Consider the following 17,883-nt stretch of genomic DNA (forward strand, 5'->3'; position numbering starts at 1 on the left):
AGGGAGAAAAGCGGGAAAGACGGTGGCTCACATGCCTGGAACAAGACCTTTGAGGCAAGTGGCGTCACAAAAAGGCTGCAATCGTTGGGATGTACTCGGTATCCCAACGTCTGATGTGAAGTAAATAGTAAGAAATAATCCTAAACTGATGGGAACTGAAGTGTCGAGGTCACACGCAGCTGTCCAAGGTGGCGAGATGGTCACACACACGGAGAGCGAGCATGCTAACGTTGTGACTGGGGATCAAACCCACAACCTTCATGCTGGGAGGCAATAGGGCTCGAGTGGTTTTTGACGAAAGTATCATAAATGATCGTTTTGACTTCTTGACCTGCTGGTTACCTTCACCCGTGGAAGGGTTTTGTTCTACACGACATTTATCACGTCCATTTTTGTGCAACATTTTCCTCCTGTTGTTCTTTTGATGCTAAACGTATTTGAATCACAAAGAAAACAGCTACGGTTTTAAAATTATGGATTTGTGCGGATTTAGCATTAGTGTATGCAAATGCGCCCAAATTACCCTGATTCACAAACACACCCGTTGAGGACACTAAATTTACACATATTACTCATTCAAGACAGCAGATGTTAAAACCAAACATTACGCTGAACACATCTTACACGTAGCCGTGAACTCCTCATTAGAATCTAAGAGTGCCAAAGTGAAACTACCAACAGAGAGACTTTTCCTTGAGGCCACCTTTGACTGCACTTTAAGGCGGGAGGCCAGAAGCCACCATGTGCACGCACAGTCAGAGAGGCGCTGCTCCAAAATGGAGGCTCGCGGGGCGCCGTGGTTACGATCTGAGAAACAAAGAGGTGAACACACAGAGATAACTGTGCAACTTGATTAAGGCACAGATGACAATAATTAACAGGAATCAAAACCAGCAGGAAAGGAAAGAAAAAGTGGCGTATCATGAGAAACAAAGAGAACGGAAGAAACAGAACCAACATTTCTGGTTCTGCGCCACACAGCCTGTCCCACATGAGCTATGAGATCCTGGAACCTTTACTGTACTTTCTCCACCGCCACAGATCCTCTGAAGTAGCTTTATTCAGAAAGTTGCTGGATATTTATTATTTATCCGGACCACCCCCCCAAAAAAGAGAAAGAGGAGATCACAGAGGAATCCGATGAGAGGAGAGTGTTCAAGCTGCGAAGGCAACGTCATCTATAACAGAAGCTGTCAAAATATTCTGCCTCCTTCCAACAAATCAGAGACAAGCGAGGAAAACGCGCCGAGGACTGTTTACAGTAGCCTTAATTATAGCGCGGTGCCTCGGAGAAGGGTCTGCTTTTGCCGGGGAATTAAAATTTAATGAATTAACACGATGCCGCTAATTCCACAGTTGGATTTCTTTTTTATTTCGATTCTTAGAACTGAATGAATTTAATTATTTTTCACTGAAATCTACTCGAGACATCGAACAATGAGAAACGTCAAAAGTGATGAATAATTCTCCGCCGACTCGCTCCTTAATCGGCTGTTTTAATCTCTTTGACTCGTGTAAACATGTCAAAGTTTTTTCAGAAAAGAGAATAAATTTGTCCTAGTGTACACTCACTGATCCCATTTCAGAGGCTGAATCTCATTTCTCCTATTAAACTGCCTTGAATTAAAACCGAATCCTTATTATTTAAAATTACGTATTTCCTGGCTCCTGGTGGCAAAGATCAACAATAATAATCCCAATTAATAGAAAGGTTATGTTGATAAAAGCCCTGTGGGTAAAATACAGTCTAATTCAGGCCCCACGCTCCTTTTTATGGTACATCTTTCCTTTTCATGTTGTCCATATGCTCCTCTTTATCTGGGATCACATTTAAATTATAGAGACGCAACCTATGCAGACAAAAATTCCAAGCCCCCCCTCCTTTTTTAACAACCAAGGTCACCGTCTGCGGCATGTGTTCTTTTAGGGTGTGTCCCAACCCACCGTGGCAGGTTTAACTGCAGAAAAATGGATGTAGCATCACACATATGGTTCAAAGGAGTTGCACTTAGGTTCTTAATTAATCATCATTCTCTGCATAGCATAAAATAAACCACTCACAGGGTCATCTTCCCTTCCATCCTATAAAAGAGCCATAAAGTGGCTTGCACCTTGGCGGACCGCAATTATGGTGGCAGATTTACTAGTAATACTAGAGAGAGGACACTCTGCAGATGAAACTAATCTGCTCCTGAACCTGGAGGCCTGTGGAGGTGCCCGCTGCTACTGTGCAATGATGTGTCCATCGTCTCGGTCCAACGTTTGTTTCCTGTCGTCATCGTTCAAGTGTCGCAGCCTTCAACTGTTAGAATGAGTAAATTTACTTAAGAAGTTGCCACAGGTGATCCTTCGTGCCGTAAAGGAGCGTCGCTCCAGCCGAACAGCCGCGCTCGGCCCAGTCTCAGCGTTATTTATCAGCTTTGCGCAGCGGCAGGTGACAGAGCAGACAATGCTGCCATGGCCGGAACATCGGCGCCGCCCAAAATGCTGACCGAGGGAACGGCCGCGGTCGTGTCACACAGGGGAACGCCGTCCTTAACCACGGGTGAAGAAGAGAGAAGAGAAGGTGAAGAAAAGTATGCTTACACCATGATTTATATAAAGATGGGCCATTAATCATGTCCCTGTAATGACTTCTGACTGTGGTGCAGAGTGAAACGGCCGTGCGGATGATCGGGGTTCAGGAACCTTTCAGAAGAAACCCCGTAAATTGATCAAACAGCAGCTGTCAGTACTTTTACACAGTTGGGTGTAATATTGATTACTTTTCTGCACCCCTTCAGTGTCAAATATCGGCCTGTGGCTACCTCACAACTGACGGATAAAGTTTAATCTTCACCTCCTCCATCTGCGTGAGGAGGTCCTGAGAGCAGCGAGAAAAAGTGTTGTTGAGGAGCGAATCCGATTCCCACTCGATTCCGGCGCGATCGATTTCAGGCGTGTCACAACCTGGATGCTCCAGCTTCTCGACTGGCGCACACAAAGATGAGACGTCTCCTGCTTCATCGCCGCCGAGCCATATTTTGGCACAAATCGCCAGAAGAACGCCATGTCCACGCCTTCGTTAATGTCACCTCGAGCCGCACTGACAAACCTGAATTATCCACGAGGACATCATGGAGTATTAAAGTGAGGCTTCGTCACAAAGCAAATAGAAATGTGACTTTATAATGCGACCTTGTGATGGAAGAGAAATGATGTGCCTCCATTTTCCTCCCTTTCAGGCCTCTTTTGGGATGGTTTTAGCACATATGTGGCAGCTGACATTATTACTTACGGTATATTTAATAGTGATGTGATTTGAGAAAATATCTGACTTGGCCTCTTTTGTGCCTCTTCAGAGCCGTTGGCACCGAAGTTGTAAATGAAAAAGAAAGGTTCACCCTTCGTCCCGTCTCTCCATTATTGAAAGAAAATGTGTTTTTTAAGAGTTTTTGACAGCACCAGTGTTCTGGGAAAAGATGTCCAACCCAGTCATACATTAGTAGAAAAAAATAATGCATTTTCTGGATAGGAGGAGGCAGAAATTACGAAATAACTTGCTAACACTGGCCAGAATATTCAGTTCTAATTCATTATTGGCTGATCAGATTGTTGAAGAGTGCCGCTCCAACACCGCAACAAAGCGGCTTCACCAACTTCAGTCACAATGAAAGTTGGCATCCTGGATGTGCTAAATAACTATATCAACCACCCCTCCTCCTCTGTTGGAAGCAGAGAATAATATGATGATCCCGTCGAGTGACACGAGGAATTAAAGGACGGGTGAGATGGGAAACATGACACATTGGACCACAGAGGTCCAATAACTCAAAGCAAATTTAGCCACAGACTGCCACAGCACCATGCGACTGGAGCTCTACCTGAGAACATGTTTTTACTTGTGTTACTGGAGCAAATATTTCGTTGGACTCCACCTTGGTTTGAGCCGATCCGAACTGAATCCATCCTCTCCCCGCTGACTCTCTTGGGAAAGCCAGATGAGCTTAGAGCAACAGAAAAAGTAATGACTAGTGTGTTGCCTGCGCACAGGCCTAATAATAAAAGCTGCTTCTGTGGGAATTGGGCCACGTGTGTCAGGTTCGGCTCTCCAGAGTAGCAATGCCTCGGGGACACCCACCACTTCCTCAACTAGGAAAGGATAAATTGATGATACAGTGTGGAAGACAAATGAAATTAATCTTCCCGCTGCCTGACAGGAATCGGCATTAGGGCTGTGCACACGTACGTACACATGCCGGCGCTAAAATAGCTTGATCTGTGTGAGCGGAAAATAAGACAAATGGACCGGGGTCGAACAACAGAGTTCTAAAGAGCCCGGTGAAACCCAATAAAGCAAGCTAACGTTCCCTCAGATGTTTTCATCCGATTAAACAAGTGACATGAATTTGTCTCTTGTTAGCCTCACTGAAAAGCCAGCCCGGTATCTTCCAGAGGCAGACGAGCTAATTAAAAGCCGACCATTGTGAGGCGGCGCTTTCATTCATTTATTTATTTTTTTACCCAGAGCCAGATCTGCATCAGAGTTGCCTCGGTAACATACAGCCACCGGGCCACGATAAGCTTTCTGAGGCTCTGGTATCGATCTTCACGTCACTGGAGGGGAAAAAAGACCTACCTGAGTATCCGGGGCGACAGACGCATTCGAAGCCGCCGCGTGTGTTGATACAGATACCCTCGTTCAGGCAAGGTGAGTCCTCGCACTCATTCACGTCCAGGTCACACAGTGTCCCAAAGTACCCTGGGGGGCACACACATCGGAACCTGGGGAAGGTGTGACAACACTCGATCAGAAGGAAGTGACAGTACGGAAGAGCCAGATGACAACGCGGATGAAATCCATTAAAAACTACGAATCTGACAGCTCAAAATTAATAATGTGGCGCTCCTGTGTAACTTCATTTGCACCCTGTTCGAAGGCGCCGAAGGGAAGGGCTTAACCTGTCCAATAAGACTCCTTACTCAATCCAAATCCCTCTGCTGCTCTGCGGTGGAGTCCAATTTGCCTGGTTCGGCATCCCGCTTGTGAGCGAGATAACAAGAAAAATATATCATTAGGCACCTCTGTGCTCCAGGTCTTTTGATCATATTCTCATTCATTACACTTACCCATAAATCAGCTGTGTTATTTGGAATCTTTATAATCGACTAAATTACATCATCCATAATAATATTCCCTCATCATGTAAAAGAGGACGGGCTGGCGGGAGAGACCGGCGCCCTCTAATCAACGCCTTTTCTTTTAAGGGAAGACAAACAGGAGGCAGCCAAAGGCACACAGGACAAGAGGCGGCGTGCAGACGCGCTTGTTCATCTTGTCGGGTCAGGGAGATTAAGATAGCGGCGCGTGCTGTGTTTGCGGTGAGTTCCGGGGTTAAAACACACCTGATGTGAACTCCCCGGACTGTGCAATCAGGCAGACCGCTCTGAGCAGGGCCGGGTCACATGGGAGCCAAATCATGACGGGAGGCGAACTGAAGACAAACCATTTAGGACTCAAATTGGCCCTGGGACTCCTCTACCCATCTGTCCAACTAAGCCTGGAAGCCCCGGGGCTCCCATTAAGCACAGCAGAGAGAAGCACCAGTGGAGTAAAGCCCAATCTAGATACATGATGTGTTCCTGCTGAATTCGCTCTGTCTTCAGAACAGCAGCTTATGTGTGTCAAGGATAAAGACAGGACTCCTTATATAAAACCAGAGCGCTTTTTGAGGCGCTACTGCAGCCTCGCCTGCATCGTTATGGGGTAGGTGGCGTTGATTTCCGTTCAGGGAAAGGATCCGCCGTCATCGACATACACATGAAATCAAGCGCAGATTGAATTAGCACGAAGAGTTCTTACTTATTGGTGAGGTCTTGACAGACAGCGGCGTTGTGGCAAGGACTCGACGCACACTCATCGATGTCCTCCTCACAGCGTCGGCCTGAAAATCCCGTCTGACAATCGCAGCTGTTAAGGACAATCGTTAATATTGAAGGTGTTTTTAAAAAAAAAAAACGAAAATCCCTACTGAGGACAGAAGACAAAAGAAATCAGAGAAGAAAGAAAAAACAATGTTGTGTACTTATATTGATATCAATTACACAGATGGATGCTTTTAAATGAAACAGAACATCGATAAATCCAAGTGCTTGTCGACACACACAGAAATACACTAATTAGTTTTTTTTAAAGATGGGGAAAAATGTCTGATGTAATGAAGATTGCAGCACAGGCAAGAAAAGTCTGCAGTGTCATCACCAGCCAGCATTTGTGTTAATTGTGGAAGGTTCATTATCACTAAAGAGGACATATATCTTCATAGGGAAACACGTCTGATGATCATCCATTAAGAAAAGATAATAGAGGACAATGGTGCTTATTAGTTTCTTCAAGCTTAGGCCCTAACATTCACAAAACAAGAAGAAAAGTATTTTTTCAGTGGAAATGATGATGTTTAAAATAATTCTCTACTTAATAGGTGGCATTCAAAATGTGGGAAAGGAGGAATTAAATAAATTGCACCGTTCAAATCCAGTCATGTTTGTAGTCCTGCGGCAGAGAAGAATCTATTAAATCTAATCATAGCAAACATTCCAAGGACTACAACACCCAGCTGTTGGTATTCTTACTCTATCAAGTTCAGAACATTTGTAGTCACGGGGGGTCGGTGCCGTTGGCCTGGGGTAAGAATGGTCTAATGCTCATTCAAACTGGAGGAAACAGGGATTTAAAAAACAAACCTTAGCATCTCTTCTTTGTTTCTTTCCACTTTACTCAGGCGTTTATTTGAGACAGAGGCAATTTTCCAGAGTCCCTACATGTCCTGGGCACAAGGCTACATGCAGGTACAACTTCTTAAGGTGATGCAACTCTTTATTTAATTTGTGTGTCTTGATGGCCGGAGTGGAAAGGGTTAACTAACTAACTAACCAACCAACTAACCAACTAACTAACTAATGCTCCACTGTGCAAACGCAATGCAGGTACTGAAGGAATTCATGCTAGTTAATGATCTCCTGATTGAGTCCCAGTTTGAGTGTTGTAGATCAAATTAGTAGTGATCAAAATATGGTTGAACATTTTTTATTTGTGCGCGCGCGTGTGTGTGTGTTATAAAACTGTTGTGGAAGCTGGTTCGGGCTGACCGACTTTACCTGTAACCGTTGACCTGGTCCACACACTGGCCTTGGTTCTGACAGGGATGCGACGCGCATTCATCGGTGTCGGTCTCACACCGGCTTCCTTCAAAGCCTGAAAGACAGATGAGGAAAGCGACGGGCCGTCAGGCTCCAGTACGTCCTGAAAACACCAGGGCGGATGATAACAAAAGTCCCGGGCAACGCCGTTTTAATAGAGCCCGCGGCCCCTGCAGCATGCCTCCTCTTTCGTCTCCGTGCTCGCCGTTTCCCCTCTGAGAGCGTGTAAGTCTAATAATACTTCAGTGCCACAGACAGATTGGTCTGAGGGTTAGTGGTTTGGGGTTTGGGAGGTGTGTGTCTTCCAGTGCTGCCGTGCATCTGGCGTCGGTGTTTGTGGGCCAGTTTGAGTGCGTGGGGGAAGGGCGACATCTTGTTACCTTAGGGTAAGAGACAGAGGGTAAACCCAGGGGTTCTTTTGCCCTTTTGCATTAAGAGGTTTGAGGGGCACACTGGCTAAGCAGATCAGTGAAAATCAGCCCTGAAGCTTGCACATTGGGCCCTCTCTGAGGCATTCCTTCCCGTCAAAAACGCAATCTAAGCAGGTCGATGAGTTCAAACATAAAGAAAAAAATGGCCTTTTTAAATTGATTCTATTTTATTCCTGCGTGTGTGTCAGAATGACAGACGTACAGCTCTTTGTATTCAACCCAAACCCAAACATGACACACAGACTGCTTTTACAACGTAGTACTGGGTTAAATAATTGTTTTAATTCCCTCTGTATTCCAGCAACTCCAGTCCACATAGCTTGAACCGAGGAGGATGGAAGCCGTTAGTTCTAATTTTCCATTCATGACATTCAAACTGTATGAATGCAGTAAATCCTGAGAAGAAATTTGCCTTGGAACCAAATGAAGCTCCAGGAGCAGCCCTCACGATCTATATTTAATGGGTGAAGGAATATATGGGTATTTCCAAAGTGAAGTTAAATTTCCGGTCCAATTACGGCGTTGAGAATGAGGCGCTCGGCACAGTCGCGGTCCCGTGAAGGAGGAGGGGGGAATCCAGGAGACCGCGGAGAATCTGGTGAATTATAGGACAACACCGGTTTCTAAAGCTGCTCTGTCAGTCAAAGCCATGCCGGCGCCCCTCCGGGACCATCCCGAATGTCACCGCAACGTAATGCATCTTCTGCCACGAGCACTGACTGGAGGCCTGCCTTTGACTGAGTACAGAGAGAGATACCCAAGGCACTTAATACTCACACAGTCATTCCATCATCTGACTGGGACCGCGTGTGTGATCACCGCTCCTCCCAGTCAAGGTCTCCGAGGAGAAGAAATTGCGAGTAATCCCCCACGGATGGCGAACTAACTTTGATAGGCATTTCAATTGAAATGTGCCATGTTTTCATCGTAGCATTATGAATTAGGTTTGGACCGTCAAGACGGTGACTCGACTGCCAGCCTGATCTAAGAGCTCCTCACGTGCACGGATGATGGCTCTTTGTGGTGTCCTGAGCGTCATAATAGCAGATTTCGGGTGATTTTTCTCGATGAACCCGACTGTAGCGTTTCAAAGCACAGATAAGAACTGAAGAACACACACACTCACCTCTTTTTATATCTTTGCGAGGATCTTTGACACTATGCACCCTCAACTCCTCACCTTAACCCTAGAAGTCTAACCCCAATCCTGAAACAGCCCTTTGAAGACAACTCATTGTGGTACTGACGCAGCATGAAGAACACACACCCACACAACCTCCCCATACATGCAGTACTGGACAGAGAAACAACTGAGCATCTGCTCGTGCATTTGACGGGGGCCATGTGGTTAGGATAACATGTTAATGGATGAACCGGTCATAGCAGATGCACCCTCGCCATCACACCACTTCACTGGAGCGTGACAGGGCGAGTTAGCTGAGGAAGTCTTCAAATCTCATCAGCATCCGCCTCGCTGAGACGAGCCCCCGTAGCATCTATAGCCAGACCTAATGATTTCAGCTGTGCCGTTCGGAGCTACTCCTGGTGTCCCAACCGAGAGGAGCCCGTTCAAGAATGTGTGAAGACAAAGTGTTTAAGGTCTCAGTGATTCGTGCAGCGAATGCACGCCCAGCATCCGATGGATGGAGCCCACAGAAAACCCGATCTCCTGGCTACGCTGCACAAAAAAAGGACATTTTGACATTTGGTTGATCTTCTCAGGTTTATAAAGAACCTTTTTTTTTCATATTACACACTGGGAAACCTTCATGGGGCAAACAGCAATATGTCAGAAGCCGGCGTCTGGGAATTTTGATGAAGGGAAAACCTCTGACGCTTCCACGGGTTCGTTTCTTTGCATTCTTGCCTTCTGCTTTTGATGCAGTCAGGGTTTCGTGCCGGAGATAGAGGTCTCAAAGCTGAAATGGAGTAGAGAAAAAAAAAAACACCTTTTGCCCTCAGCAATGGAATATCACTAGCATACTGAGACCTGTGCTCGTGAAAGGGGAACGCTCTCACACCGAGACTGAACGCCCGCTACATTTTAATACGCTGTGGCCTCAACACTCGTGTTCGAGGTTGCGGTTTTTTTCAGGTTAGTGAACATTCACCGACAGGTTCGCCTGCCGTTATCTCAAAGGCGACATTTGAATGAGCGCCACCTTATGGCATCAATGAGTTCTTAAGACTACAGCACCGAGGGCGAGGAGAGCATCAAAATCAAAGATCTGACAGAGCCACACACAGCTAACCAGCAAGGCCCGCATTGGACGGCAAAACAATTGTGCAGCTTCTCGTGCACCTGAGAGGGGACGAGTGGTTAACGTACCGTGCTTATGCCCAAATGGTCCGTGCAGTCCTGCTACTGTGTAACTACATTAGGGGATTGCAGACAACTCTCAGGCTGGGAAATCTTATCATGCTGCTCCTGCGACAGCAGCCCAACACCTGAGATCTGCTAATGCTGCTGGAAAATCCTGGAGCACTCTTACACTGTCCTGAAATTTAATATAAGCTTACACACGTTCCTTTACGCTAATGCACACAAAGATCATTTTGTTCATCATACGAGTCTCAAGCAAATCCAGATCTGACCAACTGCTTGATATTGGTGTTTTTTAAAGTAGGTGTATAAGGTTTAAAATTAGATGAATAATATTCTTGTACATCTGCCCGGACATCTGCTTTATCATATTAGCTTCCTCTTCTATAAACATAATAATAATCATGGCGAATGGAACCATGAGTCAACAGACTCCTCAACACATGCTCCCGACTCATCATTTTTAATATCATATTAAGTATTAGCCAGTTTTCTTGTTGGCACAGCTTCAAGGCAGCTCATTAACCAACTGTTTGTTCGGACACAATCTCAATCTTGTGGAAGGTGAAGGCTAGTGTAGCGTGCCATGCAAATAAAGGGTTTTGTTCACCATCTGGACGGAAACACCTTGGGGGATAGATAGAGCCACGGAGACCAAATGGTTCCTGCATGTGAAGGGACCACGCAGTGCGACCGAAGGAACGCACTTCATCGCAGGACTGTGTGCCCGCTTAATGTAATCGGCCGGAGGCAAAAGGAAGAGAAGAGTTGTCAAATGTGAGAGTTCATTTTCCTTTTACTAAATACAACTCTGGAAAAGCCTTTTATATTTCAGATGTTGCAACAATGTCCTATTTTTTCCAATCTTTCAAAACATTGATTTATTATTTGAAATAGCATTTGATTTTTCATTTAAAGTGCTGGACGAGACAGAAAACAGACCCCAGAAAACCACAAACAAAAGCCTAAAATAAAAGGTTGACTTATTAGGGTGACAAGTAATTAATTACAGCCACATAGTTATTTTTGGTAACACGAAACATAAACTACTTAGTTACTTAGAGTTTTTCTAAAGCTATGCATTATTATTTGTTCAGTTGCACCTTTAATGCATTTATATCAAACAATTAACGGTTGATTCAATTAAAGGATGTTGTTTTGTCCCGACAAGGACACAAACCCGACACGTACGTTGTTATTCTGACTTCCAATGAGAAAAAACATCCAAACTAGACTCTTCTTTGTCTTTTCATAGAGAGTTTTGCCAACTGAAGCAAACAATATTTACCACCAGTTGTTTGGGCCTTTGACCTATTTGTGTTCATATAAATACTTTGCATGTATGACAGATGAGAAGGAATTCCGCTGGAGTCTCACTCATATTTCATCCCAGAATGCTTCAGTGTGCAGAAGCTATTCTCAAACAGAACAAGGACATCCAGGACTACAGATTACAGTAGCGTCCATCTCTTGTACCCGCGTACACTAATCTGTGTTGACCGATGCTGCGTGCGTTTGTTTCATTTGTTACGGTTGTCGACCAGAAACCCTGAACCGACCTCTACCCTCGCTCGCCAGTTTTCAGGCCGCTCTTCTATCAGGTCTAGCGTGCCTGCTGAGGCTCCTCATTAAGAGGAAAGCAGAACATCTGCGCTGGTCAGGCTGGGTCTGCTGGTCGGAGCAAGAGTGCAGAGCCATTCGAGGAAGGACAAAATCTCCCTTGAAGAGCTCGCTTTAATCAAAAGAAGGTAACGGTTTCCGATCTTGTAAAGAGAATTCCGAGCCCAGCCCCCGGTTCAATTCCCGCTTCAAAGTTCTCGCAGGAAACCTTTGTAGGCAAAACTCCTGTGCACCATGGATGTGTTTTACAAATCCCTTTAATACGTCTCCCAGCAGGTTCCTCTGTAATGACGGCGTTTTATTTCCCATTGAACCAGAGAATTGATGCAGTCACTTTACTGGTTTTTTTTGTAAGAGTCCTACGGCCAGTAGAGAGTCTTGGGAAAACTCTGACCACACACTTATGCAGGTTTATAACAAATGCGGAACATGGAGGCTGGCTGAAACGATCATTAAAGCAATAAGACGAGCCTTATCTCACCGACTCTTTTCAGTTGCTATCAGGTATTGTTATAAATTGGCCAAGAAAGTTTGACAGAGGCCATCCGCTATCAAAGAATTCCCTGGGTGGCTTCGCATCAGATATCGGCGCCTTTTCAATTAGCTGCGATCTAAATGTAGCATGTAGCTAGAAGCTACACAAAAGGCAAGAAACTGAGATAAAGTCCTATCTGAGGAAAAATGAATTAAAGGTGAGATTTGATAGAAGCAATACAAACTACATAAGGTGACTGATGTGTGACTAAATATTATGGCATCGTTGCATAGAAAGGAGCATAAATCATCATTGAATGCAGAAATACTGGCTTCTTCTTCTACTACAAGTACTACTACTACTAATAATAGTAATATTAATAGTTATTATTATGTTAATTTTAGAAAGACTTTGCACACTTAATTTTGGCTGCTTATTAACGTTTTTCAATTGGTGGGTCATAACTAAATCAGAGAATATTGAATATAGTTCACACACAGATACATTACTTGTTTTAAACCTTGACCATATGAACTGCCCACACTAATACTGGATTATGATGGTTGTTTTGAGGTTTGGGTTCTTGTCTCTGTACCACCCAGCATCTACAGTCAAAGACGGCATCTGTAAGGTGCAGAGGGGTTAGATTTATGGCCTGGAATGCAGCCCATCAGCGGAGGGGAGCCCTCGTGATTGGCTTCCCTTGATCGCATTCCAAAAAGTTTTCGTGCTGCTTGTTGGCCCCCACACTGGATGCAATGATAACAGCTCTGCCCCGAGTTCATGATGGCCAGCATATGGGTTGATTTACTGGCTCTGATACTGTATAATTGTAAGAACATAAATATGCATAAAGCACTCTGCTGATTGGTTGGCTTTAATGCTGACCCATCATCGCCCACAACAGTCTCAACATCAATAATGTGTAAATGATCCAATGATCTATTTATTATGTAAAACTTGGTGTTACTGAACATTACGAGTACAAGCTCAGTGCTTAACCCCCTCTAATTCACACATACCCCGGGTCTAGACAACTAATAAAGTACATTCCACATCCTTGTTAACAACAGAAGCCCTCTTTCTGGTCTGCCCTGAGGTTTGTTACAGCCATGGCACGGCTGCGGCGATTTCAGACTGTGCGCACGTAAATATGAGCACACAACCACTCTGGTGTGAGCACGCATCATGCGGATGACGCCAAGCTGAGAAGAAGGTGGTTTTGGGCTGCACAACTATCGTACTCCGCCTTTGTAATGCTTCAATTTATTCACTGTTCATGTTTTCACGTTAAAATAAATAAAAACGGCGCGGTGGTTTTGTGCACGTCAGTATGTGTGTGACTTTAAGAGATTCAAAATTCGGATTGGGCGCCAGCAGTCCAACAATGTCTGACTGAGGAGCGTCCGATCTGATGTCACGCTAATGAATCTCATCCAAGCGCCTTAATTCGCTTCATTTTCCGATGTTGTCCTTCTGCTGTGCGACGAAAAAGAGCAAAGACGAGACTAAAAAAACCAGGCGATTGTCTTCAAAATGAGTCAGCCATGATGATATTCAGCACGGCGTGTCCATCATCGGTGTGTGGGCTGAGATTTGTTTAAAGCTCTCACTCTGCCAAACAGGACAAAATAAAACAATGTGATTTAATTAGGCCTGGGAATAATGCAAAGCCTACACAATTTCTGTGACGAAGAGCCTACACGGATGGTAAACATGTCTGCAGAGGTGCGGCGTTGGAACCCAGCCCTGAGTTGCGTAATAGCTGTGTTTATTCAGTAGAAGCTATGTAGGCTGAATTCATGTTGAATAATAATGGTGAGCAGTCAGTCACAATACTTGTGTGAAGTGAAAAAGACCAGGCCCACGCAAAAGCTCTGGTGTAATGTATGCAGCTGGCACCTAATTTCTCACTCCTCTCCAAGGAAGCCTGCTGAAACCAACCCAGCCGCTCTATTTATAACTGGCAACAGCATTTCATCTGCACGCTGATGGAGCCATTAGATACAGCAAACCTTACACCAGCTTAACCTGCTCGTTGATAAGCTTGGCTGCCTGAGCGCCGAATTGTGTATAATTGCTCGCCATGAAGGTGGATTCTGGTTTCTGATTCTGAATCACCATGACTTGGATGACTGTGAACGTCACAGACACGAAGGTGGATCCGACGACCAACAGGCCCAAATAGCTCTTTGACGGCGCATCCGCTGGACAGAGGGAGGCAGATCTAGTCTGACGTGGGCTTCCTGCGCTCGAATGGTCAAGAATGGTCAGCATTGCAGGATGTTTCCACAGGTACTGGTGACAAGAAGGTTTTTTTTCTTTCAAATTTAATGTAAATGTTTCCATCTAGGGTGGTGGGAGTCCAGCCTGTAGGTGACTGGGCTGAAGGTTGGAGGGTTCTTGGTTCAAGCCCCAGCGAGGACAAAAACATGGGAGGTGTTCTGGTAGCAGAGAGAGGTGCCAGGACACCTTTAGAGAACTGCCCAGGTGCTCTTGAACAAGGTACCATACCCCAAATGCTCACATAGGGCCCTGGATGAGCTGGCGACCCATTCAAGGATGTACCCTGCCTTCGCCCATATGCAGCTGGGACAGGCTCCAGCACCCTCCCCAACACCCCAAAACAGCTAAAGCGAAACAAAGAGAGATTTGATCTGTATGCCTTCACCAGAATAGCACGCCGTGGACAATTTGTCCCCCCCTGTCTTTTATTTTTGAAATATATCCGGTAATCACGAGTTTAATTCGGCCAAATGGTGGCGTTTTTGCTGGACCACACTGCCCTGTGTAGAGCACAAGCTGCCGCCTCCATGGGATTGGCTTCGGTTGTTTAAAGGTGTCAGGAGAAGTCAACCCAGGGTAAAGCAAGTCCAGTCTGCCCAAATCCACAAAATGCTCTGCAGCGAACACAAGCTTAGAAACAAGCCAAATGCAATCATCCCCCTGCAGCGTGTGCACATGTTTTCAACTCGAGCGCGTCACCTACGCTGAATTAATCCTCTCTTAATAAGAGTGTAAATAAAAGATTGTTCTTAGTACAAAAAAAAGCTTTGCCTGGAGGGATTGGTTGTAATGTATAATATCAATTGTCTCTGGTCCTAAAGAAACGCGAGAGAGGAGACACGTGTGCATGTGTAACAGAGAGAGGATTCATTCCTCCTTTTCTGCTGTGACCTGTGTTGATCCATAATGTGCAGGAATTAGGAACGTGTTTCAAAACCTGGCGATTTTCTTTTCTTTCTTTATTTTCTGCTGTTCTGATTATCATCTACCTCCACTGACCCAACATAATTATGTGTTTACCTTCAAAAAGTGAGCAGGGAAAGAATCAGACAGAGAGACAGGGAGAGAGAGAGACAGGGAGAGAGAGACAGAGAGGCACAGAGAGAGAGAGAGAGACTATTAAGGGGTTGTGGAGGTGTGTATTCACTCACCAGCTGGGCATCTGCAGGAGGCTGTTCCATCGGAGCGTGTCAGGCAGGTGGAGTTGTTCAGGCAGGGATTGTGGACGGGGCCGCAGGGGTCATGAGGCAGGCTGCAGAAGGGGCCGCCGAAGAAAGGAGGACAGGTGCAGGAGAACTCCCCAGGTACGTCTGACTCCTGACACTGAGCTCCATTTAGACAAGGCCCAGAATCACACTCATTCACGTCCTCGGTGCAGTCCACACCCGTCCAGCCGGGTGAGCAGAAGCACCTCAGAAAGCCCAGAAGTAACAGAGAAGCGTTATTTTGGAGAAGCAATTTAAGTCCTCTATTTATTTAAACTATTCCAAACGGGAACCAGCTCAGTCTGGGAAAAGGTGCTAAAAATATAGAGCCAGGCAGCAGCGCAGCGGGAGACTGCCAGTAAACGACCCCATATTTATATTTTTATTCAAATGATGCAGTGGGAACATTTTTCTGCGTGTTGAGAAGCATGAACGTTGCCGTGCGTTCACCCTGGAACGTGCGCCCGCATCTCCGTGTGGAACCAGGAGGTCACTTACAGGTCAATTGAGCCACAGGTCAGAGCATCTTTGTGACCTCGGACAGCCGAATGTGGGATACGTGTGGTCAGAGCAGCGAGCTGGGATTAAATGGAAATATATGCATGCCAGGCGGAGAGAGAGAAAGAGTTGGTGGTGGAGGTGGGGGGGGGGGGGGGGGGGGGTATGCATGTCTGAAGTGTCTCTTAAGACGAGCAAACATTCCACTTGGTGGCAGTGAGTACCCGAGCACTGCCAACCCGTCCGCCTTGCGCTCCTTTTTATCCCCCCCCCAACTTTTCCACCTGAAGCGGTTTTCACGTCTCCCGAGTGGTAAGGGGGAAGGGGTGTGTGGGTGGGTGGGTGTGTGTGTGTGTGTGTGCGTGTGTGTTAGCTGAAGCATATACACAGGCTTCTTTTTTTCCTCTCTCCCCTCCGATGAGTCACAGATCCCCTGGAACCTTTTCATGCTGTGAGCCATTGATTGACTCATTTATTTCACCTGCCATCTGCAATTCATTATCTCTGCCGCCACTGGAAGGGCAGATTGCCGCTCGCGCCGCATTTATTAAGTGACGGACGCGCAGATGTGGACGCGGGCGGCGCCCTGAAGCCTGGGTGCACCTACTTGTAGCTGTCGAGAAGGTCGGCGCAGGTGGCGTTGTTTTTGCAGGGCTGTGACAGGCATTCATCAATTTCTTGTTGGCAGAGCCGGCCCTCCCACCCGGGGTGACAAACGCACTCATAACTCTGGAAAACAATGAGGACCACAAGTGCCGATGTCACCGAAAGAGCGCAGAGATGCTTCGAGCTCAGATCTGAGGGGGCTTACATGTCCTACGCAGCTGCAGGGAGACGAAAGCGCGGCGCTTTATACATTTTGGTTGGATAAAGCTGAGCTTTTTCTGAAGGATAGTGTCAAGCACAACCTCCCACTCGGAGCACAGCATCTTTCTGTGGAAATCTGCAGATGTAAACACCCACCTGCTGGATAATAGGTGAGATGTAGTCCCCCCCCCCCCGCCATCATTCCGGATATACCGGGTGTCATGAGCCTTTATGGGGCATGAGATTGTCTGGCTCTCTATAACAAATGAAAGTGACTTTTCCACCGCACAGAGAGGAAACTGATCATACACTTAGCTCCTATCAGACTGAGTCATTTTCATTTATTTCCCCCCTCCATTAAGAGCAGCATGTGGAGAACTTGTCCTTTCTTCATCCAAGACTGCTTTTGATAATTAATAATGGCGTGGGAGAGTAATAGTTTGCTGTCTATTTCCAAGTTTGCACTTTAATTTGAATTAAGATGGGAAATATGGTCAAGAGGTCCCCGTGATTCCTCATTGCCGATGCCTGTCTAAAGGTCCGGCGTGCTGTCGATGGAATGCATGATAATCTGTATTTCATACACCAGAGCGGAGCCGTTAAACTTTGTCTGATGTAATTTGTACACGGTAGGACCGCGGCCACCGCCGGTGGGGGGGAGGGATGCCGTCATCTCGTGATGAATTAGATACCTTCAGGAGGCACCAATTTCTTACCCCTGGCGATTGAATATAATCTCATTTTTGCTGCCAAGTCACCTTCAGGGACTGCAATTCTCCAAAATAAGATAGAGCTCTGTGGGACACGGTGTTCAGGGAGAGGAACAGCTGCGCTGTAAACAAGACCATGTGCAGAGGTTTCCAAAAAGCTGTTTCAATAATGAGTGTTTTTTAAAAAAAGAATTAAACTACCTCCCCAACATCTAGATTAGCTAGAAAGTAGACAATGAAGCCTCTTTATTGAACTTCAAAAACCTATTTAAAGGGCCTTTTCAGAACACAGCGAAAGCAAAAAGGAAACATTTATCTTTGGGTTTGGGTTAGAGTGGCACGTTCTTGA

General features: G+C 45.9%; 1 protein-coding gene across 1 annotated transcript in view; it reads right to left on the reverse strand.

Annotated features, from left to right (window-relative positions):
* eys (eyes shut homolog) overlaps nt 1-17,883 on the reverse strand; it is a 90,264-nt gene that overhangs the window by 49,107 nt on the left and 23,274 nt on the right. The window contains exons 18-22 of the mRNA XM_029835650.1: nt 16,625-16,746; nt 15,466-15,725; nt 7,138-7,234; nt 5,843-5,950; nt 4,619-4,764 (exon numbers count right to left, since the gene is read on the reverse strand). Of these exons, the coding sequence (XP_029691510.1) occupies nt 4,619-4,764; nt 5,843-5,950; nt 7,138-7,234; nt 15,466-15,725; nt 16,625-16,746 (733 nt within the window). The remainder of the gene's footprint in view (nt 1-4,618; nt 4,765-5,842; nt 5,951-7,137; nt 7,235-15,465; nt 15,726-16,624; nt 16,747-17,883) is intronic.

Source organism: Takifugu rubripes, chromosome 4 (genome assembly GCF_901000725.2).
Source record: "Takifugu rubripes chromosome 4, fTakRub1.2, whole genome shotgun sequence".
NCBI lineage: Eukaryota > Metazoa > Chordata > Actinopteri > Tetraodontiformes > Tetraodontidae > Takifugu > Takifugu rubripes.